The 24,364-nt window shown below is 52.0% G+C and overlaps 1 protein-coding gene across 10 annotated transcripts in view; it reads right to left on the reverse strand.

The window, feature by feature from the left end:
* Nucleotides 1-24,364, reverse strand: part of kif1b (kinesin family member 1B) — a 74,395-nt gene that overhangs the window by 3,902 nt on the left and 46,129 nt on the right. For 3 of the 10 annotated variants that reach the window (XM_056600073.1, XM_056600063.1, XM_056600081.1), the window contains 25 exons: nucleotides 22,400-22,508; nucleotides 22,256-22,273; nucleotides 21,713-21,861; nucleotides 19,883-20,061; nucleotides 19,095-19,232; nucleotides 17,112-17,366; nucleotides 14,367-14,485; nucleotides 13,469-13,554; nucleotides 12,877-13,006; nucleotides 12,396-12,546; nucleotides 11,695-11,785; nucleotides 11,440-11,558; nucleotides 11,262-11,317; nucleotides 8,535-8,643; nucleotides 7,535-7,601; nucleotides 6,156-6,240; nucleotides 5,711-5,816; nucleotides 3,816-3,930; nucleotides 3,190-3,323; nucleotides 2,945-3,006; nucleotides 2,475-2,620; nucleotides 1,987-2,259; nucleotides 1,375-1,446; nucleotides 1,080-1,201; nucleotides 519-671 (listed from right to left, as the gene is read on the reverse strand). In XM_056600073.1, the coding sequence (XP_056456048.1) occupies nucleotides 519-671; nucleotides 1,080-1,201; nucleotides 1,375-1,446; nucleotides 1,987-2,259; nucleotides 2,475-2,620; nucleotides 2,945-3,006; nucleotides 3,190-3,323; nucleotides 3,816-3,930; nucleotides 5,711-5,816; nucleotides 6,156-6,240; nucleotides 7,535-7,601; nucleotides 8,535-8,643; nucleotides 11,262-11,317; nucleotides 11,440-11,558; nucleotides 11,695-11,785; nucleotides 12,396-12,546; nucleotides 12,877-13,006; nucleotides 13,469-13,554; nucleotides 14,367-14,485; nucleotides 17,112-17,366; nucleotides 19,095-19,232; nucleotides 19,883-20,061; nucleotides 21,713-21,861; nucleotides 22,256-22,273; nucleotides 22,400-22,508 (3,044 nt within the window). The remainder of the gene's footprint in view (nucleotides 1-518; nucleotides 672-1,079; nucleotides 1,202-1,374; nucleotides 1,447-1,986; nucleotides 2,260-2,474; nucleotides 2,621-2,944; nucleotides 3,007-3,189; nucleotides 3,324-3,815; nucleotides 3,931-5,710; nucleotides 5,817-6,155; nucleotides 6,241-7,534; nucleotides 7,602-8,534; nucleotides 8,644-11,261; nucleotides 11,318-11,439; nucleotides 11,559-11,694; nucleotides 11,786-12,395; nucleotides 12,547-12,876; nucleotides 13,007-13,468; nucleotides 13,555-14,366; nucleotides 14,486-17,111; nucleotides 17,367-19,094; nucleotides 19,233-19,882; nucleotides 20,062-21,712; nucleotides 21,862-22,255; nucleotides 22,274-22,399; nucleotides 22,509-24,364) is intronic. The other 7 variants (XM_056600046.1, XM_056600090.1, XM_056600037.1 and 4 more) reach the window with 3 other exon arrangements.

Consider the following 24,364-nt stretch of genomic DNA (forward strand, 5'->3'; position numbering starts at 1 on the left):
ACCCTTTAAGGCTCCCCCTAACCCTTTAAGGCTCCCCCTAACCCTTTAAGGCTCTCCCTAACCCTTTAAGGCTCTCCCTAACCCTTTAAGGCTCTCCCTAACCCTTTAAGGCTCCCCCTAACCCTTTAAGGCTCCCCCTAACCCTTTAAGGCTCTCCCTAACCCTTTAAGGCTCCCCCTAACCCTTTAAGGCTCCCCCTAACCCTTTAAGGCTCTCCCTAACCCTTTAAGGCTCCCCCTAACCCTTTAAGGCTCCCCCTAACCCTTTAAGGCTCTCCCTAACGGCCGCGCAGACGCTTCGACGCAGCCCTGAACCTTTACGGCTCTGCGTCGGGTTTTAGCGAGCGGACCAATCACAGCCGTCGCTGCTGCGTCGCCTCGACGGAAGGTTAACATTTTTGGGAGGCGCACGTCCGGCCCTTGAGGTGGACGCAAGGAGGGTACTTGACCCCCTGCGTTGCGTGAACGTGGGCCCCTAACCAGCCCTCGGGCTGCAGGGGGACGGGACGGCGGTCTCACCCTGGCCTCATCTCCTCGATGTCGGGGACCAGGTTGAGGAACTCGTTCTTGCCGGCGCGGGCGAGGAAGGAGGCCTCCAGGCTGGGCACCGCGGGGAACGACTCGTAGTCAGAGCAGGACGGGCTGCAGGCCCGGGAGCCGTTCTCCGGGGTCCTGGGGGGAGACACACACACACACACACACACACACATATACATACACACACGCACGCACACACACACACACACACACACACACACACGACCGCACACACACGCATATACACACACAGACACAGACATACACACAGGTGGTGAGACACAAGGATGGAGCCTTCAGGGATTCATGGTGGAGGTTTTTTTAAATCTTTCATTCCTTATATACGTATATAAAAAAAAAAAATTAGAAAAGAAAAAGAGACATTTAATCTTTCTTGTACCCTGTCAGTTTGCCTAGTGAGATCGTTTCAGGGAGAGTAAGGAGATGAATTGTAAATAAGTGTAGAGGTACAATAACGCTGACTAAACAGACACAAGGGGGGTGAGGAGGCTTCCTGAAGGAGGGGGGGGTCCGGGGTCTTACTTCTGGCCCATGGAGCCGCAGCGGGAGTCGGAGAGGGAGGGGCAGGTGGAGGAGGGGGTGAGGGTGGCGCTGCTGAAGCTGGTCACAGAGGGGTCGCGACCCATGGGCGAGATGTCCGACAGCTGGAGGACAAACGGGGAGCAGAGCGGAGACACGGTGAGTTAAAGCGCCGCTGCGTGAGAGGAGACGCACGGCCCGGAGACACGGGCCCGGCGCCACGGCCCGGCGCCACGGCGCCACGGCCACGGCGCCACGGCCACGGCGCCACGGCCCCGCCGCTCGGCGTTCGGCTCACCTTGCAGTCGCTGATGCTGTTGCAGAGCTGGCTGTACTCGTTGTTGAAGCTGTGGGTCAGCAGACGTAAGCACTGCGGAGGACAGAGACACAGGGCGGTGTTACCGGGCAGAACGGGAAACAGGCGGAGGTTGGCCAACAGCACAGAGCGCTTCTGTCTGTTGACATGTCGACCGACCAGTTTGGCGGGAGAAGGAGGAAGTGTCCACACGCTGCTGGCGAAACAGCATCGCCCTAATGTGAACATCATGGTTGAACTGCCTTTCTCACCGTCGGTCAAAGGAACTCAGTTTCTTCACCGTGATGATGTCGAAATGGAAACTGAGTTTAACTGAAGCGTTACATCCTGGGCTAACTACGTAGCACTGAACACTCCCTCATCTCTGGTCTGGGATCAACAGAGTACCTACCGTCCCTGGGCAGAGTTCAGAGTTCATGTTGTTAACGAATACCTTTACTGGGAGAGCTGGGATTTGGGGGCCGGGGACTTTAAGGTTCTGAACGCTACGTCAGTCAGGTCTGCCTCGCCGTGACCACGTCAAACCGACCCACCTGACGTAGACCCTCCGCCCGTCCTACCCCCCCGTCCCCCCCCGTCCCCCCCCGGTCTCACCTTGGTGGCCAGCTCCTTCTCGCGGTCCACCAGACTCTCGATGTCGGCCGAGTCGTAGCCGCTGCTCTCGCTGGGCGTGACGGCGCTCTCGAAGGTGGTGCAGGAGATCTGCGAGGAGATGGAGGTGGAGTTGGAGAGAGTGCCCGAGCTCATGCTGGGGGACAGGGACTCGCTCAGGGACTTGTGGGTGGAGGTGGTGGTGGTGGAGGTGGAGGTGGGGGGCACCTCGCCCAGCTTGTCCCTCAGCAGCAGCAGGTGGCGCGTCTTCTCCACCTGGGTGGAGGCGAGGGAGACACGGGGTCAGCCCTCTACAGTCGGTAGGCTGACAGAAGACCCCGACATTGAATCCATCATGTGTGTGTGACCGATCAGACTAGATCAGTCCGTCCTGTGTGTGACCTTTGACCCCTGCGGCGGGGGTCAAAGGTCACACACAGGACAGACTGATCCCGTCCGTCCTGCGTGTGACCTTTGACCCCCGGACCCACCTCGTGGAGCTGCTCCATCTTCTCCAGCTCCCACTGGTGCTCCAGGATCAGGCTGTCCCCCCGGGGCCTCCAGCCCGCCAGGTTCTCCTCCCCGCGGACGTAGGCCACCGAGGTGTCCAGCACCTTCCTCCGCCGGCGCTGCATGCCTGGGGGGGGCGGGGGGGCGGGGGGGTGGGGGGGGGAGGTTCAACACCGCCTGGACCACGGGGGCTGACATTCTGGGTCTTTTGGCCGACGCATTACTAATTCTATACGTTACTATCGATAGTTGATACTTTACAAAGAGTGATCCCCGATCACAAACACCCTGTACATTATACATTAGAATAAAACTGATTTAAAACTGATTTATTTTAATTAGCGCTATTAAAATAACCGACTAGCAACTAAGGAATGGACACAGAGCTGGAATGCACTAAAGTAATGTAATCCTTTAAAGTCTTCCAAAGGTGCCCCCCTCCTGGACTCACCTGGGCTTCCTGTGTCGGACATCTTGCACAAGCTGAGCTCGTAGATGCCCGTCACTCGGTTGCTGTGGTAACAAAACGAAAAAGCCTTCAAGTTCTGATTTCCGAGTTGGAATTCAGATCTTGTTGTACTTAAGGTTCAGGTCTATATCAAGAATGAATTAATAATAAAAAGTGCTTTTAATTTGTGTCTTAATCTTGTTGTTGTGTTGGTGGTGGTGTAACAAGATGTCCGCCGGGGCCCCTACCAGTCGGGGGTCTTGGAGTAGCCGCTCCCGAAGAGGTTCCTGAGGGACCGTGGGGGGGAGATCTTGGCGTCCCGGGAGTAGAACACCATGCAGATGTCTTTGGTTACGATGGCAGGCTGGATGCAGTGGTCCAGCTGTCGGGCAGGAAGGAACACGCCATCACCACACCAAGATCAGCTCAGACACACGGATCACGGTCAGACAAAGGAACCATGGCCCTATAGCTACGTCGCTACAGCTAGCCTGGTCACCCATTAGCCCAGGCTAGCCTGGTCACCCATTAGCCCAGGCTAGCCTGGTTCACCCATTAGCCCATGCTAGCCTGGCTCACCCATTAGCCCAGGCTAGCCTGGTTCACCCATTAGCCCAGGCTAGCCTGGCTCACCCATTAGCCCAGGCTAGCCTGGTCACCCATTAGCCCAGGCTAGCCTGGTTCACCCATTAGCCCAGGCTAGCCTGGTTCACCCATTAGCCCATGCTAGCCTGGTTCACCCATTAGCCCTTAGTGGTGCTCATCCTCCTCATCAGAAGGCTAAACTCAAGGTGAGGAGCTGTTCTCCCTCCCTTTATAAACCTGATCGTACCACCCCTGTCGGGGTGTGGGGGAAGTGGTGGGAGGTACCAACCTCCAGGTAGGCGGACAGGGTCATGTAGATCTTCTCTCCGTAGGGGGTGACCCGGTTCAGGAGCAGGGAGTTGTGCAGAGAGCTGTCCCACACCGCCTCGAAGCGGTAGAAGGTCCTGCAGCGAGCAGAACAGTTAGCTCAGAGCCGCGACAGGCTAGAAGAACTACAAACATGGAGCAGGACTACAAGTAGAGCAGAACTACAATCACCAGAGTACACCGAGGGATCATCACAAGGGGGGGGGGGAAATAATGAGAAAGGACTCGGGGGACTAACTATTGAACTATTGATGGACGATGAATAAATACAAAACCAAAGGCTTGAAGAGCTAAAGGAAGGGAATTCACTGAGGTTTAGCGATTGGCATTAGATTCATCTATTGTGTACAACAGCGTTCAGTTCCTGTGGTGAGCAGCAGGGGGCACTGTTGTCCACAGCGAGATGGAGGCTCTTATGCTGCACACTGCGTAAACAAGTGATTGTGGGGGAAGGGCTACTTTAATGAATTCATTGGGTAGACGTGGATGAATAATGGTTGGGATTCAAAATGGTTTTGATAAAGAATATGCAACCACACAAATTAAAGGGAACACTTTGCATTTAAGATTGCCGTTACGACTTGATTTGGGCTCTGAAAGTTGTTACTTTCAATCTATTTATTATATAATATTAGAGTCTAAAGGCAATCCTAAAGTAAAGTGTATGTGCAATAAATGTAATTATGGTACATAAATAATAATAGGGCTCTAGTCTAGGGGTGCAGCCGACGATTATACTCATTGTCGATTAATCTATGGATGATTTATTTGATTAATCGATTAATCATTTAGTGACGAGCAATGGCAATTGCGCATCACAAATATCTGAATTTGTATCAGATGATGATCCGATGAGTAATGAGGCTGTAGCCAAGTCAAGTCACACATCTGTCTTTGACTTGACTCGATTATCCACAAATAGAATCGATTCATTTTGTGACAAAACACAAATAAGATTAATCGACAAATCGTCTCAGCAGAAGTCTAGAGAAGGACGTGTGACACATAAAGATCAATGAAAAGAGCTTTGTGTCCGTCTGTTGGTACCTAGCGATATCCTTATCAATAGAAAGCCTGAGCAAAACCAACAATCCATGAGCAGCAGATGGGGAGACGACAACGCACGAGAGAGAGAGAGAGAGAGAGAGAGAGAGAGAGAGAGAGAGAGAGAGAGAGAGAGAGAGAGAGAGAGAGAGAGAGACGGAGAGAGAAAGAGAGAGAGAGAGAGAGAGAGACAGAGAGAGAGCGAGACAGAGAGAGACAGAGAGACAGAGAGACAGAGAGAGACAGAGAGAGAGAGAGAGAGAGACGGAGAGAGAGAGAGAGAGAGACAGAGACAGAGACAGAGAGAGAGAGAGAGAGAGAGAGAGAGAGAGAGGCAGAGAGAGAGAGAGAGAGAGACAGAGAGAGGCAGAGACAGAGAGACAGAGAGAGGCAGAGACAGAGAGAGAGAGCGAGAGAGAGAGAGAGAGAGAGAGAGAGAGACAGAGAGAGGGAGAGAGAGAGCGAGAGAGAGAGAGAGAGAGAGAGAGAGAGAGAGAGAGAGGCAGAAACAGTGAACAATGGTGCAACTGAAGAGGACGTTAACATCAGTGGCGATGGCCATGCGATGGTGTGTTCAGAGATGCAGACCATCCACTCTACAAATACAAACTTTCATGTACACATGTCCATCTATTCATTGCATTGGGACATTTTATTTTTATTCTTCAAAAGCAGCTCAGGAAACTAAACATTCCCGTGGCAGTAAGCATTTAAAGATGGAGCGATCGTTCCTTCAACGGATCATTTATCTTCTAATGGTGTCAGTCTTCCTCCCCCCTCCCCCCTCCTCGCCCCCCTCCCGCCCCCCCATACCTGTTGGAGTTGTGTGAGGACTTGATGCTCTTGGCGGAGATGATGTTGAGTGACAGGACTGCGTCGGCCGCGCTGTCGTCCACCTCCGTCTTGCTCCGGATGCGACCTGTCGCCGACGGCAACAGACGCGGGTCAGATACGATGAGCTCGCTAGCTGAATGAAAAGCCACTTGGTGGGGTTTGAAACTATAACTTTATAACGTCGTAGAAGAAGAGCGGATGACGGTTGGAGCAGTGTCCCACACTGAGAGACCGAAACACCGCGGCCGCCAAACCCACGTTATTGCCATTCATGTTTGTGATTGGCCGGTCGATGCCGGGCGGGGTCACCCTCGTATGGGGGTCCCATTGCTTGGGGCCAGCAGCAGCCAGTCCTAAACACCGACTGGAATAACACTGAAGGGTTGACTCTTTGGGGACGTGTGGACGCCGCGGAGCCACTCACCCACGACCAGCTCGCGGACGTCCTTCCAGTGCAGCTCGCTGCCCTTCTCGTGGATCAGGGTCACCGTGATCCTCCTCTGGATGCCCTGAGGGGGAGACGACAACACGCAGGTCAACAACATGGCCGCCGATAAACAACACGCAGGTCAACAACATGGCCGCCGATAAACAACACGCAGGTCAACAACATGGCCCCCGATAAACAACACGCAGGTCAACAACATGGCCGCCGATAAACAACACGCAGGTCAACAACATGGCCGCCGATAAACAACACGCAGGTCAACAGCATGGCCCCCGATAAACAACACGCAGGTCAACAACATGGCCGCCGATAAACAACACGCAGGTCAACAACATGGCCGCCGATAAACAACACGCAGGTCAACAACATGGCCCCCGATAAACAACACGCAGGTCAACAACATGGCCGCCGATAAACAACACGCAGGTCAACAACATGGCCCCCGATAAACAACACGCAGGTCAACAACATGGCCGCCGATAAACAACACGCAGGTCAACAACATGGCCCCGATAAACAACATGGCCGCCGATAAACAACACGCAGGTCAACAACATGGCCGCCGATAAACAACACGCAGGTCAACAACATGGCCGCCGATAAACAACACGCAGGTCAACAACATGGCCGCCGATAAACAACATGGCCGCCGATAAACAACACGCAGGTCAACAACATGGCCGCCGATAAACAACACGCAGGTCAACAACATGGCCGCCGATAAACCACACGCAGGTCAACAACATGGCCCCCGATAAACAAAATGTCACACGATAAACAACACTTCATCTGATCAACAACATTTCATCTGATCAACAACATGTCATCTGATAAACAACACTTCATCTGATAAACAACACTTCATCTGATCAACAACACTTCATCTGATAAACAACACTTCATCTGATAAACAACATGTCATCTGATAAACAACACTTCATCTGATAAACAACATGTCATCTGATAAACAACATGTCATCTGATAAACAACACTTCATCTGATAAACAACATGTCATCTGATAAACAACATGTCATCTGATAAACAACACTTCATCTGATAAACAACATGTCATCTGATAAACAACACTTCATCTGATAAACAATACGTCGTCCCATAAACAACATGTCACCCGACGAACAACATTAGAACCAATAAACAACAACAATAACGATGACAACAAACAGAGGCTGTGTGTTGGATCTCAGAGATGAGAGATGGAGAACATCTATCTTCAGAGAGCGTATCACAGAGTGTGCAGTCTTTGTGTTTGCGCTGAAGCTCGACGCTCACATTGGGGACGTAATGGTAGCTGAGGAGGGGTGTGTGTGTGTGTGTGTGTGTGTGTGTGCGTACCTGGTGCAGCAGGTATGTGCCGTGGCAGGGAAGCCCCCCACTGTGGTCCACCACAGCTGGGATGTACCTGGGGAGCAGAAGAGAGGCCTCAGAGACGTTTCAGCGCTGAACACGGATTAAACCCTGAGAGCAGGAACTGAACCATCCCTCTCCATCTGACTGCGTGTGGGTGTGTGGATGTGTGTGTGTGTGTATGTGTATCTGTATGTGTGTGTGCATGTATGTGTACGTGTGTGTGTGTACGTGTGTGCATGTATGTGTACGTGTGTGTGTGTACGTGTGTATCTGTATGAGTGTGTGCATGTATGTGTACGTGTGTGTGTACGTGTGTGCATGTGTATCTGTATGTGTACGTGTGTGTGTACGTGTGTGTATGTGCGTGTATGTTAGTGTATCTGTATGTGTTTGTGTGCGGGTGAATGTGTACGTGTGTGTGTGTGTGTGCGTGTGTGTTTGTGTATGTGTGAATGTGTACGTGTGTGTGTATGGGTGTGTGTATGTGTGTGTATGTGTATCTGTATGTGTGTGTGTGTTTGTGTACGTGTGTGTGTGTGAATGTGTACGTGTGTGTGTGTGTGTGTGTGTGTGTGTGTGTGTGTGTGTGTGTGTGTGTGTGTGTGTGTGTGTGTGTGTGTGTGTGTGTTTGTGTATGTGTGAATGTGTACGTGTGTGTGTATGTGCGTGTGTGTTTGTGTGTGTGTGTATGTGCGTGTGTGTTTGTGTGTGTGTGTATGTGCGTGTGTGTTTGTGTATGTGTGAATGTGTACGTGTGTGTGTATGGGTGTGTGTATGTGTTTGTGTACGAGTGTGTGTGAATGTGTACGTGTGTGTGTGTGTGTGTGTGTGTGTGTGTGTGTGTGTGTGTGTGTGTGTGTGTGTGTGTGTGTGTGTGTGTGTGTGTGTGTGTGTGTGTGTGTGTGTGTGTGTGTGTGTGTTTGTGTATTTGTGTGTGTGAATGTGCTTGTGTGTGTGTGAATGTGCTTGTGTGTGTGTGACGTACTCTCCGGTGGGCTCCAGCTCGCTGATCTCGAACCATACCAGCAGGTCGTAGCGACTCACACACTGACCCAGGTTGGACTTGGTGATGGTGTTGAGTTTAGTTGCGGCCACTGAGACACAAGCAGACTCATTATAACCACATCAGCCGCTTAATACCAGTACTGTACTGACATACAATTACACAGAAAGGATGATGTACTCGGTGGATATGTAGATGAAACGGGGGAAAATGTTAATCCTTGGGATTAACATTTTCATTTGTAAAAAGTACGATAAAGTTTGGAAAATAAGATGAAGGTGAGTCTCCTCTAAGGATCTCTAAAACCAACCACAACATCGACTCATTCTAAGACCTAAGACAGCACTCAGTGGCACGGGGAAGGGGTGACCCCACACTACATCCAGAACATTAAGGGGTGCACAGAGACTCTGCCCAGCTGTTCCCAGAGGGCCGTGATGGTGTGTTCTGCTGCCCAGTACGGGCCCAGTACACCAGCATGAGGCCCAGTACACCAGCATAAGGCCCAGTACACCAGCATGAGGCCCAGTACACCAGCATGAGGCCCAGTACACCAGCATAAGGCCCAGTACACCAGCATAAGGCCCAGTACACCAGCATGAGGCCCAGTACACCAGCATAAGGCCCAGTACACCAGCATAAGGCCCAGTACACCAGCATGAGGCCCAGTACACCAGCATGAGGCCCAGTACACCAGCATAAGGCCCAGTACACCAGCATAAGGCCCAGTACACCAGCATAAGGCCCAGTACACCAGCATAAGGCCCAGTACACCAGCATGAGGCCCAGTACACCAGCATGAGGCCCAGTACACCAGCATAAGGCCCAGTACACCAGCATGAGGCCCAGTACACCAGCATGAGGCCCAGTACACCAGCATGAGGCCCAGTACACCAGCATAAGGCCCAGTACACCAGCATAAGGCCCAGTACACCAGCATGAGGCCCAGTACACCAGCATGAGGCCCAGTACACCAGCATGAGGCCCAGTACACCAGCATGAGGCCCAGTACACCAGCATGAGGCCCAGTACACCAGCATGAGGCCCAGTACACCAGCATAAGGCCCAGTGCACCAGCATAAGGCCCAGTACACCAGCATAAGGCCCAGTACACCAGCATAAGGCCCAGTACACCAGCATAAGGCCCAGTACACCAGCATAAGGCCCAGTACACCAGCATAAGGCCCAGTACACCAGCATAAGGCCCAGTACACCAGCATAAGGCCCAGTGCACCAGCATGAGGCCCAGTGCACCAGCATGAGGCCCAGTGCACCAGCATGAGGCCCAGTACACCAGCATAAGGCCCAGTACACCAGCATAAGGCCCAGTACACCAGCATAAGGCCCAGTACACCAGCATAAGGCCCAGTGCACCAGCATGAGGCCCAGTACACCAGCATGAGGCCCAGTACACCAGCATGAGGCCCAGTACACCAGCATAAGGCCCAGTACACCAGCATAAGGCCCAGTACACCAGCATAAGGCCCAGTACACCAGCATAAGGCCCGGTACACCAGCATAAGGCCGGGTACACCAGCATAAGGCCGGGTACACCAGCATAAGGCCGGGTACACCAGCCGTATCCGCGAGGCCCACAGCACTAAGGCCATGCCCTGGTACACCTCCTCCTCAGCAGCAGAACGGGGGGTGAATGAGAGGCACACGGGGTTCTGAAGCAGCCTCACTGGACCAAGAGCCTTCGTTTTCTGTCTTTGCTTCATGAGCTGATCGCTATGGCGATGATATTGCGTTGCGTGCTGTTTAATGGGTTAGTCTGAGCCATACCATGAGACAGGTTTATGTTTAAGATAAGAGAGGGTTCCTGCACAGCTCACCAGATATTCAGACAATAAAATGTGAATTGCAAGGCGAGTGCCAACTTATTATTCCGTGTTATTTATCATTTGCACGAGATGAATGTGGTAGAATTAATGCCAGGTGAGGGCACCAGCTATCTTCAACCTCTGGGCCAGCCAGCATGCTGTGGCATTGACACAGCCGTGGTCATGTGGTGTGTTTAACCAGACCCTGACCGTACCCAAACCCAGCTATTGATGTTAATGTTGTAGGGTCAGTCTTTAGAAAAAGGTCTGCGTAGGTACACAACCTGTTTGATATCCTCCCTCTCTCTGTCTCCATCTATGTCTCTCCGTTTCACCTTTTCAACTTCTACAACTTGAAGCCCCAGCACTAGAGCGAGGCTAGCTCAACGAGCTACTGCGCTACAACAACCGCCCGTCAGCGCTAGCTCTGGCGCCAGGCCCGCCGCGGTACCCACCGGGGCGGTGGTGCACGGTGAGCGCCGGGCCGCACGGCACGGGGAGGAAGGGGAAGTGGGAGAGCTGGTCGGCGCCGTCCTCCAGGCTGGCCACGGCGGTGGAGGCTAGCGCGTTAGCGTGCTCCGACAGCGCGTCCAGCACCTGGCCGTTCACGTAGCCGCTCACCAGGTAGCGCACTAGCTCGATCTTACGCGCGTGGTCTACCATGTGGTGTGCGGGGCGGGGTGGAAGGTGTGTATTGGTGCACAGGGTTTGAAATAATACAGAGTTCATATCACGGGGGGGGGAGCGACGAGGAGGAGAGCCAATCCCACGGAAGCAGGAAGTGAAAGAGAAACAAAAGATGGGCGGAAAAGATGAAGCATGCGAACAAAACTCAAAATGAGAGAACAGGTGGAAACAGGAGCGGCGAGGGGCGCTGGGTCCTCACCTGGCTTGGACAGGGGCATTGGGATGGGGTAGTACTTCCTGGAGGGGGCAGAAGACCTGGAACAGATCAGTCCACTCATCACTTCAACTCAATGCTTTCAAAGATATGAAATCATCACTGTGGTGATGAGGTGTTGTGAGTAGGGTTCAAGGAGCAGCAGAATCCCCCCCAGGTATACCTGACAAGCTCCGTGCCGTGCAGGTGCAGCGGATGCTGCTGGTAGTGACCGAACACCTCGAACACGATGGGCTTGGTCTTGATGTACTCGATGAACGACTCCGTCACCTCCACCGAAATCTGCTCCCAAAAGGACAACATTGGCGTTTTATTTTTTATCAAAAAGCAACTTTGTTGAGTGTGGTTGTTAGTGCATGTATGTGTGTGTTAGTGTGTTTGTTGAGGGGGGGGGGGGGGGGGATAGATGTACACTTACGTTCTGGACGTGGTAGAAGCCCAGCGGAGCTCCTTTCCCCGTGTTCTTCAGCGGCTCAGTGGAGAACGCCTCGTCATGACGGTGCAGGAAACTAGAGACACCACATCTGTTAGCAGGCGGCCATTACTAGATAAAGGTTAACACTAAAACCTCCATCACACACTCATCATTTGACTTGATTCTTGATGAGATTCTCTCATCGTTCCCCATGTCTACAACCTCAACCTAAACCGTACCTACTGCTTAATCCTAGATATGAAAGTATATCAACCTTAAGTTAAAGCTTCACAATTTGTATACGGCTGCAAGCTTTTAGCTATTTCACCTTTACTGTTGCCATTTCTCTCATTTCTAGTTTTTACCGCCAGTTTTACCAGTTTTCTATACATTACATATAATAAATGGTATATTCAATATATGATCCACATATTAATATAACAACATGTGTTGTGTGTTGTAAAGTATTATTCGCATTGTTGCATGCCCAAAAGCAAGAACTGAACCATCTGTCTATTTGTGTGTGTGTGCTGTGCACGTATGTGTGTGTGTTTGTGTGGATGTGTAGGCTACATGTGTGTGTACGTGCGTGTGTGTTTATGTATCTGTATGTGCATGTGTGTGTGTGCATGTGTTCATGTTGACTATAATCAGCCTTCCCGGTGCGAGGCGTGGCGCTCAGCGGCCAGCAGGGGGCGACTCACTTGAACTGGCAGAAGATGTCAGCGTACTCGGGCAGGATGGCGCTGGCCTGCAGCACGGTGACGCGGAAGGTGAACACGCTGCCCACCTCCAGCTGGCCGGCCAGCTCCCCGCCCTCCAGCAGCTTGCCGTCGCCCTCCTTCAGCTTCAGGTCTGCGGACACAGGACGCTCAGCAGGCTGACCTATCACCACGGCTCATGTGGCCTGTCACACCAGATCTACTCCCAGGAGCTAGCGCCACGACAGCCCCGTTACCACCAGCGCTCTCCACGGGGTCGCTGAGCGGTTCAACAAGGGCCCCGTTACCACCAGCGCTCTCCACGGGGTCGCTGAGCGGTTCAACAAGGGCCCCGTTACCACCAGCGCTCTCCACGGGGTTGCTGAGCCGTTCAACAAGGGCCCCGTTACCACCAGCGCTCTCCAGACTCTTTCAGACTAGGGGAGGGGCCTTTCAGACGAGGGGAGGGGCCTTTCAGACATACCCATATCATTGATCCTGTTGAGCTCCTCCGAGGGCGTGTTGACCTCTGAACTCTGGCCCTGACCCTCCACGAAACGCAGCTCCTCCAGGGAGAGGCCAGAGCGGGTCATCACCATGGGGGGGAAGTCGATCTGAAGGGAGGGAGGGAGAGGGGGGGGGAGGGAGAGAGAGAGAGAGAGGGAGAGGGAGAGAGAGAGAGAGAGAGAGAGAAGATAGTCATGGACGTTAGCATAGAGTTGGTTGTAAGACATACAGTATATAAAGCGATAGTTCTTTATACGAGTTGTGGACGACAGATATGAATACGCTTTATGGTCTGAATATGGCTTCGATAAGATAAGGAGGTATGTTTTATTAATACCAGACAGGAAACGTGAGAAATACAGCAAAGTACAGGACAGTAGTACGACTTCAATTAGATACAGATTGACAGTAAAAGAAACAGAAACATATGAGAGATGCAGCAGCTTCCCGAAGGTATTTCTCAAAAACAAACCACCTGCTAGTTCAAATTTTTGTTGTTCCATTAGATTTTTATTCTAAAAAAACTTCAAACAATCGACGGTGCTTTTATCAGACTGGGGGGGGCTCACCTTTTTGAAGTACTCGTCATCGAAGGAGATCTTGGCGGTCCCCGACTGCCTCACCCCCGAGCCGTAGTCAGGGGCTTCCTCGTCCGCTGGGGAGAACAAGAAGAGAGTGACGAGGGGTTCACCCCGAACGGAACGCAGCCGCAACCACTACCACTGTGGAGGCGGACAGACGTCTGCTCCACAGACAGACCTCTGTCTACCACAGTGGAGCAGACGTCTGCTCCACAGACAGACAGACAGACAGACCTCTGTCTACCACAGTGGAGCAGACGTCTGTCTGCTCCACTGTGGTAGACAGAGGTCTGTCTGTCTGTCTGTCTGTGGAGCAGACGTCTGCTCCACAGACAGACAGACAGACAGACGTCTGTCTACCACAGTGGAGCAGACGTCTGTCGGCCTGTCTGCCACCCCTAATACAATACGGGCTCTGGGCTCTCTGACTGGACCCTCCCTGCTTTATGGGGGACAGAAGGACTAATAGAACACAATGCAGCGCAAAGCCTGCAATTTGTTATGGATGTCTTGGTAATTCTTTCACACTTTATCATAGTCACTCAATATGTCGTTGTTTCAATTGGATGAAAACATGTGAAGCCCGCCATGGTGCGGTGGCTTTGAGATGGACTGTGTTAGTATTATTGGGTATTGAGGGCTTGACTCAAGATGACAACAATTCAATGCAAGATAAATGTCTGCGCTAAATGAATCTAAAGCAATAGTAAACTGTACCTTCATAGTTGTTCATGTTATATTACTGGTTGATCTGTTATTTTATCGAGTGTCGTATCATCTGAACGAGGTCATCAGACCGATCCCCGGGGACCAGCGTGACCGAGGTCACTCCCCGGTGAGGGTTAGGGTTGGGGTTCCCCGGGGGACCCCCTGGAGAGAGGCTCACCTGCGATGGCCTGGACCCCCACCCGCAGGAAGCCGCGCACCTCGCCCTTCTCCGTCACTATGGCGACGCGGTGCACCAGTGGCACTGGGTACAGCAGGTTGCTCAGGTAGACGAAGGCCCTGGGGGCAGAGAGAGGCAGCGTGGGTACGACTGGAGGGTGGGACACGACCTGGGGGGTCTGTGTTTGATCGGCCTGATCAGCGTGTGACATCTGACGCAGCCTTCAATACCGTTTAACAACGTTGAGTTGAATCGTCTCAATGATGAACACTCATTGTGATGACTCAACCATCCCATAATAATGCAGAGGAACAGAACATTCACAGCAGTCACCAGAAGGCTGAGGAAAGCAACACGTTATGCACGAGTAGAGACATGTGTTACTGTTAGATGACACCTTTTTCTACGAAAAAAAAAAAAAAAAAGACATGAAAGAAATGAAAATACAAACAATGCATCAAATGACAGGCGGGCTACGACAGTATGTGATCCACACATGTCGGTCATGTGCCATCACAACAGGAGCGATGGAGGAGGTCAATATGGAGGCAGCGGAGCTATAGCACGACTAGCTGACAGGTACTGCAGTGTTAGCCTCAGACACACACACACACACACAGACACACACACACACACACACAGACTGGTTCTTCTCTGAGAGTTGATTGGCTATGTTCCCTGCTGTCCTTCTGTATTCATTTCAGTCTATCTCTCCCCTCCTCCTCCCCTCTCCTCCTCCCCTCTCCTCCTCCTCCTCCTCCCCTCTCCTCTTCCCTGCTCTCATCTCTGCAGGGGAACCAAACTCCAGCCAAGATAGAAGATGGATACCGCTCTCCAGACAGTCATGCTGACGTAGGCAGCGTTGGCTCCCCAGCTAGCATTGATCTCCCTCCCGGGGCTGCAGTGCCGTAGTATCTCACAGCGCTGCGACACTCAGGGCCAAAGGACCACAGAGGAGGTGTTGCTAATGCTGGATATTACTAACCCTCCCGCCCAGAGCCGACCAACACCGCTATGTGGCTATCGAACTGTATCTGCTAACGATACACACATACATACACACACACACACACACACACACACACACACACACACTCAATATTAGTACAGTATTAAAACACAAAGGTAAAAAAAAGGCATAAAAAACATAATGAATCCACAAGGAACAAACGACAAAGGAATCAAATGACATCAACAAAAATGATACAATAAATCAATAGGTAGCACACTACTGCTGATGAGGTTAGCCGTAGCCTCTAGAGCAGACGGACGGACGTTAGTGCAGAGGACAGACAGAGGTGGGCTGGCGGCGGCATTAGGGCCGGATCACCGCAGGGGGGGGGGGGGGGGGGGGGGTGCTGGGGGGGGCGGCTATTCAATTTCCTGGGAACGGATTCAAAATGAAACGCAGTTCACAATACCGGGGGCAGCGGCCTCGTGGAGACGACCGGCCGCGTTCACCATCAGACCGCGTTCACCATCAGACCGCGTTCACCATCAGACCGCGTTCACCATCAGACCGCGTTCACCATCAGACCGCGTTCACCATCAGACCGCGTTCACCAACGTTGTTGTCGATGTTTTCAATGAGTCTTCGGGTTTTGAATTCTGCTCTAATCGTGTAATAAATGTTATTTTATCTTATGACGCACTTCAGACTGAATGTTTTTGGTGGTGTCTCATATTATGTAACCAGGTGATCCTTTGTTAGATATGAACACCGCGTTGGACTAAACCACTCTGGAACGGGGGTCAAAGTGTAACCAGCCCTCCTCGGGGTCACTAACGAATGAGTGAGTGAAGGAGGTGGTGAGTTAGGTCCCCCCGTTACTGTAAGCGTCCTTGGGTCAAGGAACCAAGGAAACAAGGGACCAAGGAACCAAGGGACCAAGGAACCAAGGGACCAAGGAACCGAGGGACCAAGGGACCAAGGGACCAGGGACCAAGGAACCAAGGAACCAAGGGACCAAGGGACCAGGGACCAAGGAACCAAGGGACCAAGGGACCAGGGACCAAGTCGGTGGTGCTTGGTTGACCCAGGGGACCAAGGTAACAAGGAAACAAGGAACCAGGGAGCAAGGTAACAAGGAACCATGGGACCAAGGACCCAGGGACCAAGGAACCAGGGACCAAGGACCAGGACCAAGGACCCAGGGACCAAGGACCAAGGACCCAGGGACCAAGGAACCAGTGACCAAGGACCAGGACCCAGGGACCAAGGACCCAGGGACCAGGACCAGGGACCAGGACCAGGGACCATGGACCAGGGACCAAGGACCCAGGACCAGGGACCAAGGACCAAGGACCCAGGGACCAAGGACCCAGGGACCAGGGACCCAGGGACCAAGGACCCAGGGACCAAGGACCCAGGGACCAAGGACCCAGGGACCAAGGACCCAGGGACCAGGGACCAAGGGACCAAGGACCAAGGACCCAGGGACCAAGGACCAAGGACCCAAGGACCAAGGACCCAGGGACCAGGGACCAAGGGACCAAGGACCCAGGGACCAAGGACCCAGGGACCAGGACCAGGGACCAGGACCAGGGACCAGGACCAGGACCAGGGACCAAGGACCAAGGACCCAGGGACCAGGGACCAAGGGACCAAGGACCAAGGACCCAGGACCAGGGACCAGGGACCAGGACCAGGACCAGGGACCAGGACCAGGGACCAAGGACCCAGGGACCAGGACCAGGGACCAGGACCAGGACCAGGGGGTGGATGCGGGCGGCCGGCCCACCCACCTTCCCACCAGGCTGAACCAGGGGGAGCGGTCGTAGAAGGGGTCCTGGCCGTCGCTGAACAGGTCCGAGCCCTCCTCCTCCGTGCCGGCGTCCGAGCTGGCGTCGTCCACGAACGCCTCGTCGTCCAGCAGGTCCGACATCTCGCTGTGCCGCTCGTCCGCCATCTCCGTGATCTCCGAGTCGGTGGTGGAGAGGGTGGGGGAGGGGGTGCGGTCCACCAGCCGCTCGTTGACGCAGCCGTGGAAGATGGGGGCGCTGGGGGGGGGGGGGGCAAAGGGCGAGGGCGGGAGGGAGGGAGGGGGTGGGGGGGTTTGGTCAATTGTACAGCGAGGGAACACGAGGAAGGAGGGGGGGGACGAGGGGGGATGGACGGGGGGGGGGGGGAGGGGGGGGGGAGGGGGGATGGACGGGGGGGGGAGGAAGAATGGACGGGGGGGGGGGGGGGGGAAGGATGGACGGGGGGGATGGGGGGGTGAGGGGGGATGGACGGGGGGGGGGAGGGAGGATGGGGGGGAGGGTGGGGAGGATGGGGGGGAGGGTGGGGGGGGATGGGGGAGGGGGGGGGGATGGACGGGGGGGGAGGGGGGCGGGAGGGGGGGGGACGGGGGAGGGTGGGGGGGCATTCATACGGCGGGCGGGGCAGAAATGTTTCATGTAGATGAAGACAGGGGACAAGAGGCAGAGACATCAGTGGGGCTCAGCGGCGCAGGCAGCACAGGGGGGGGGGGGGGGGGGTGGGGGGGGTCCCACCCGGCCCCACCCTCATGGTACACCCCCCCCCCCCCCCCCGGGTAAAGTGCCTCAAAGCCTCATCGGCCGTCTGGTTATGGAACATACAGGCTGTGCAGACGCTCCAGACGGTCAGATATGCTTTAGTGTGAAGTGACAGACAGGATGAGGCTGAACGCGAGTTACAAAGGAAATACAAACTTAGATAGGAATGAGAGTGGCTGACAGTCACAACATCGACAGAATGTGGAGAAACTAATTCCAGGATGTTTACAAATCAACTCAAATAAAATCAAAAAATGAAATGAAAATAAAAGGATTTAAAAAAGTAAAAAAACACAAAATGAATGCAAAATAACAACAAGTGGGCAGCACAGACGCCCGATGAACTTAAAAAATAAAAACAGCACAAAAAATAAAGTGGGTTTTTAACAGAACATTATTCAACCAAAACAAATTAATCATGCAAATGGACGCCATCAGACAGTTTCAAGACAACACACAGCAGAATGCATTACCGTACACAGTATGTACTTAGTCTCTAAAAGACAAGTCCTATTCCCTGACGTCCACAGCTGTCCCTGGTACATGAGGTGTATGTAAACTACTTCCTGTGGTACATGAGGTGTATGTGTACTACTTCCTGTGGTACATGAGGTGTATGTATACTGCTTCCTGTGGTACATGAGGTGTATGTGTACTACTTCCTGTGGTACATGAGGTGTATGTATAGTATACATACACCTCATGTACCACAGGAAGTAGTATACATTGTATACTACTTCCTGTGGTACATGAGGTGTATGTATACTACTTCCTGTGGTACATGAGGTGTATGTATACTACTTCCTGTGGTACATGAGGAGCATTTATACTACGTCCTGTGGTACATGAGGTGTATGTATACTACCTCCTGTGGTACATGAGGTGTATGTGTACTACGTCCTGTGGTACATGAGGTGTATGTATACTACTTCCTGTGGTACATGAGGTGTATGTGTACTACGTCCTGTGGTACATGAGGTGTATGTATACTGCTTCCTGTGGTACATGAGGTGTATGTATACTACTTCCTGTGGTACATGAGGTGTTTGTATACTACTTCCTGTGGTACATGAGGTGTTTGTATGCTACTTCCTGTGGGTGGTACATGAGGTGTTTGTATACTACTTCCTGTGGTACATGAGGGGTATGTATACTACTTCCTGTGGTGCATGAGGTGTTTGTATACTACTTCCTGTGTGTGGTACATACCTCCCCACGAGCTTGAACCAATGGAAGCGGTCGTAGAAGGGGTCGTTTCCTGTCATCGTGCCCTCACAGTCCTCCTGATTGGACGAGGCCATCTCTCCAGCCCGGTCGTACATCTCCCTCATCTGCTCCAGCCGCTGCCTGAAGGAGCGGAGAGATATTACTGACGTTCATCTTCACCATCTTCACCATCATCATCATCACCACCACCAACATCATCCTCAATATCGTCGTCATCATCATCATCATCATCATCATCATCACCAACATCATCCTCAATATCGTCGTCATCTTCACCATCATCATCATCATCATCATCATCTTCATCAACACCACCATCATCATCATCATCATCATCATCATCATCATCATCACCACCACCACCATCATCATCACCACCACCACCACCATCATCATCATCACCATCTCCACCATCACACTTTATAAATGACATTTAACCCGGGTGGTATTTAGGAGGTGATCCCGTTGCCCCTTTATGGGGGGCTCCCTTCATGGGGGCTCCCTTCATGAGGGCTCCCCTTCCGCGGGGGGCTCCCTTCATGGGGGCTCCCTTCATGGGGGCTCCCCTTCCGCGGGGGGCTCCCTTCATGGGGGCCACCCTTCACTGGGGGGCTCCCTTCAGGGGGGCCACCCTTCATGGGGGCTCCCCTTCCGCGGGGGGCTCCCTTCATGGGGGCCACCCTTCACTGGGGGGCTCCCTTCAGGGGGGCCACCCTTCATGGGGGCTCCCCTTCCGCGGGGGGCTCCCTTCATGGGGGTCCCTTCCTTACTTGAGCTTCTCCAGGGACCAGTAGTGGGTGGCCCCGTTCTTGAGGTCCTGCACCTCGACGGCCACCACGGTGCGGGGGAAGGCCCGCGCGTCGCGCTCCTTCTGGGGCTCCGGGACCACCAGCTCGGGGGGCAGCGGGGAGTACAGGGTGTCCGTCAGCAGCACGAACTGGAACTGGACCTGGGGGGGCGGAGGTTAGGGTAGGGTAGGTTAAGGTAAGGTACGGTAAGGTCAGGGTAAGGGCAGGTAAGGTTAAGGTGAGGGTGGGTGGAGGTGGGAGGGTGGAGGTATGATGGAGGCAGGGTAGGAGGTGGTGGTGGGGGGGGAGGAGACGCAGTATCATGTGATGAGCTAATCGGCCAGCGGAGAGCAGAGGTTACGGCCTCCAGCCCGTACCCCCCCCCCCCCCCCCCATCTCTTTACCCCCTAGGGACGACCCTGGAGGTCGAAGGTCACACTAATCTGCACCTCCGCCGCTTCACGGCGTTCCCCGTCGGCGTGTCCTTCCACACCAGGAGATAAATCCCAAACCAGTCAAGACTAAACGGACGAAGGATGAACCAACCGACACCGCGGGGGGCGGGGTCAGAGCGCGGTGACGGATCACGAGTCCCCCGTATCCATCACCCCCGGGCGACCGGTCGACGCGGCTGTAATAGGAACATCCATCACAGACGTAGAGACCCCAGGCTGGAGAACGAGGAGGAGGAGGAGGAGGAGGAAGAGGATCCAGCTACAAAAAACGGTTTGTTTTGCTAAAGCAACAATTTTGTTGATTTATGGAATTTTGTAGATTTATTGTCCAAACTACAAAAGCAAAGCGCTACTGTCGTAAACCAGAGGCCGGTGAGGACAAGCCTCTGGTTTAGAACAGTGACGGTATTGATCTGTAGGTGGGACCATAAATCGACAGAATTCTCCCTCTCATTTTAGAAGGATGGAATCTAAACATGGCGACTCATACGTGGGTAGGAGAAGCAGACCCACGCAGACGAAGCAATCAATTAGCACGGTAATAGAATATCTTAATCTACGGGCCGGCTCCATGGTGACGCTATGACGCAACGCTCACAACCACTAAAAGAGGAGCTTGATCAGGAGACCAGATGGGCATCGTGGTTTACTGTTAAAGCGAACACCACCAGCACCTCCAAATCCTCCCACCACCACCACCACCACCACCACCACCACCACCCCCACCACTACAGCGATCGGGATGTGGGGTTGCTGTGGAACGATGGAGACATGTACCCGAGGTCAAACATACACCTGATCGTACCGTTCTTGATATGGATGGGAACTTTGTGGTTGTGAGCTTGAACTACGTCGAATTCACTGCATTGATCATACAAATGATCAACGCAGTGACTCAATTAAATGGGTAATTTAAAGAATATATTCAAACCAATGAGTGCATAATAAAGTTTAACACGTGCACATGTCAACGCGTAGATTACTCTAAAATCATATTTACTTTGTATTTATAAAAAGGTATACATACTATTGGATTTTGAAAACAGCATGATAAACGTCAGTCCCCTTCTGGGAGGAGGGTGGGCTGAAGGAAGGCCACCTTCTGGCCATCCCAAACTCTGATTCACTCCTTTCGTTCCAAAGTCTACTTAAATCCCATCTTTTCAGGACCACCTTCAACATCTGACAAATCCTCCTCCACCATCTTCCCCCCTCTCTCTTAATGTGTGGTCTATTGTTGTGGTGTTATTTATTTGCCTTTTGTTTGAGTGTCTGTGCTGTCTGTATGCATTCCTTTTTGCGAAGCGTCTGAGCACTAAGGAACGCGCTGTACAAACCGATCCATCATCCTCGTTACCTTCTTCTTGAGCTCCACGCTGATGGCGTTGGCCTCCTTCAGGTACACGGCGTTGCCCCACAACTGGTCACGCAGAGAGGTGAACTGGTGGTACCTCCACTTCCTGAAGCCCCACTGGGCCAGGTCAAACTCGTGCTGGGTCCACGGCACTGGGGGAGGGGGGGGGGAGGGGTTAATACGCAGTAACCACGGCAACACACCGACGGCAGCGCCCCCCAGAGGGCGAACGGAGTCGTCCGTCTGACATTCAGTACAGACGATGGGGATACATCTCTGTTATCACTAGATAAGGCGTAGGTCAATCAGAATAACATGTTACTAGTCAGTAGTACTGAAAGGTGAGAGCCCCCATGCTGGTCTTAACTTCACACTCAGGTTTAGTTCTGCATTAGTAGTATGCTGTGTTTACGTTGTGATTTGATTGAAGTGGTTTATTAGATGATTTCGTTGCCTTGGCTTGTAATTAGTGCAGTGACGACGTAGCGCTTGTGTGATTATGAATTCAGTGTGATGCTCATGAAATGCGATAATTGGAATACGCACATCCTAACAGCTTAGGCTCTGTGTAGAAAATGACCGAGAGGAAAAAAAAAAGGTATACACGTGAGAGATACACAGTTATGGTCCGTGGTGACAGTAAACAACGTGTGATTCAGTGCGTCTGTACACGTCGTGACGCGCACACACCTTCCTCCTCCTCCTCTTCCTCCTCCTCCTCCTCTTCGTCGGGGGTCTCGGCCGCCAGGGAGCGCGTCTCCACCTGCTTCTGCAGCTCCTGCAGTTTGCTCTCATACACCTGGAGGCAGACGGGCATCAGAGTCAACCGGTGATCAGAGCGCTGGCAGACGGCCGCCAGCCGGCCGCCAGCCGCACGCGCTTTCAGCCCTTCTGAGGCATTCTCCGTCTTTCTGTATCGCAAATTAACCGATTATGATTATGAACTATATTCAGAAACTGGTATATGAAATGGTATACACTGTTTGACATTAAAAAAAAAATATATATATATATATATATATATATATATATATATATATATATATATATATATATATATATATATATAAAATGTTATAATGAGATATATATATTTAATATTCTATATATATATATATATATATATATATATATATATATATATATATATCTCATTATAACATTTGATATTTCCTGCAACACCGAATAAAACATTTAAAGAAAACCTTTTAAACACATAATTATTTCATTACCATCTTTAACACAATTTCATAACGGTTACATGTGGATGCTAGTTAGTTTTTTATATATAATTTGCCATTTTCTATATTCACACAGACAATATTAGGTACAAATGAAAACACCAATTAGTGTGCCAGTTCAAATGTTAGACAATGTGGAAAGAACAAACTACTAAAAGTTAAAAAAAGAAAAGTGGGTTCACCTAAGGCAGTGCTGAAGCTAAACAAAGAGAGGGCTGAGAGCCTTAAGATACATTAAGGGATGTTACTGCTGACACAGACTGGAGACGACCACATCAACACGGCACACCAGTTCAGTATAAAGAGGAGAGAGAGAGAGAGAGAGAGAGAGAGAGAGAGAGAGAGAGAGAGAGAGAGAGAGAGAGAGAGAGAGAGAGAGAGACAGAGAGAGAGGGAGAGAGAGAGAGAGAGAGAGAGAGAGGGAGAGGGAGAGGGACAGAGAGAGAGAGAGAGAGAGAGACAGAGAGAGACGGAAGAGAGGGAGAGAGAGAGAGAGACAGAGACAGAGAGAGACGGAAGAGAGGGAGAGAGAGAGAGAGAGAGAGAGAGAGAGACTGAAGAGAGGGATGACAAAAAGGATAGAGAGGAGAAAGGGAGAGGGGAGAGGGATGCAAGGGCAGAGAGAGGAGGAACAAGGGAGGAAGTGAGGAGGAAGCGGAAGGGAGCGAGGAGCCGTAGAGCAGAGCGCCATGGCGACGGAGGCTGAGCGCCGTGTATCCGACGGCGGGCTGCCAGCCCCCTGCTCCTGATGACCTCATCCTGTTTTCCACATCTTCTCTGGGAGACAATGGAGGCTTTCAGAGGCCGTGAGCCTCCTCCCTCGCAGCAGCACGGCCCGACAAACAAAACACGCAGCGTGAGGGGAAGGGGGAGCAGGACGCCACAAAAGGCTTTTCTTCCACCGTAGCTCGGCAGTGACCTGGTTCTGAGGCGCTCCTGGTCAACCATTATGTGCTGGTGGGTTAAAAAGAATGGCCTGACCCTAGAGATGACCATGACCCTCAGGTTAACCCCGTTTATATCCTGTGGGGCTGCGATGGAAACAATGGAATGTGATTGGGGTCGGCCTATTGAATCAACATTCATATTGTGGATACCATTTTAACAGTTACAACTCATACATACAGCGTTTACTTTAATAGACACTGTATGAAATGTATGAAAGGTGCTTACGTCTTATTTAAGTTACTGACTTTTCTTCAATTTAGCGATTACTGTAGAGATTACAAACGAACAAAACTAAAAGAGTGAAATGAAACAAGCCATATTATAAATATCTGCATTTGAAACAAGTCATTTTATTTCAGTTACATTTTGAAAAATAAACCTCCAGCAACACAGAGATCTTAATATATTCTCCTTTTCATCTTTTTTTTTTTGCTCGGCAACAATATGTATGTCACACAGGTTTGCT

This window comes from Gadus chalcogrammus, chromosome 1 (genome assembly GCF_026213295.1).
Source record: "Gadus chalcogrammus isolate NIFS_2021 chromosome 1, NIFS_Gcha_1.0, whole genome shotgun sequence".
Classification (NCBI taxonomy): domain Eukaryota; kingdom Metazoa; phylum Chordata; class Actinopteri; order Gadiformes; family Gadidae; genus Gadus; species Gadus chalcogrammus.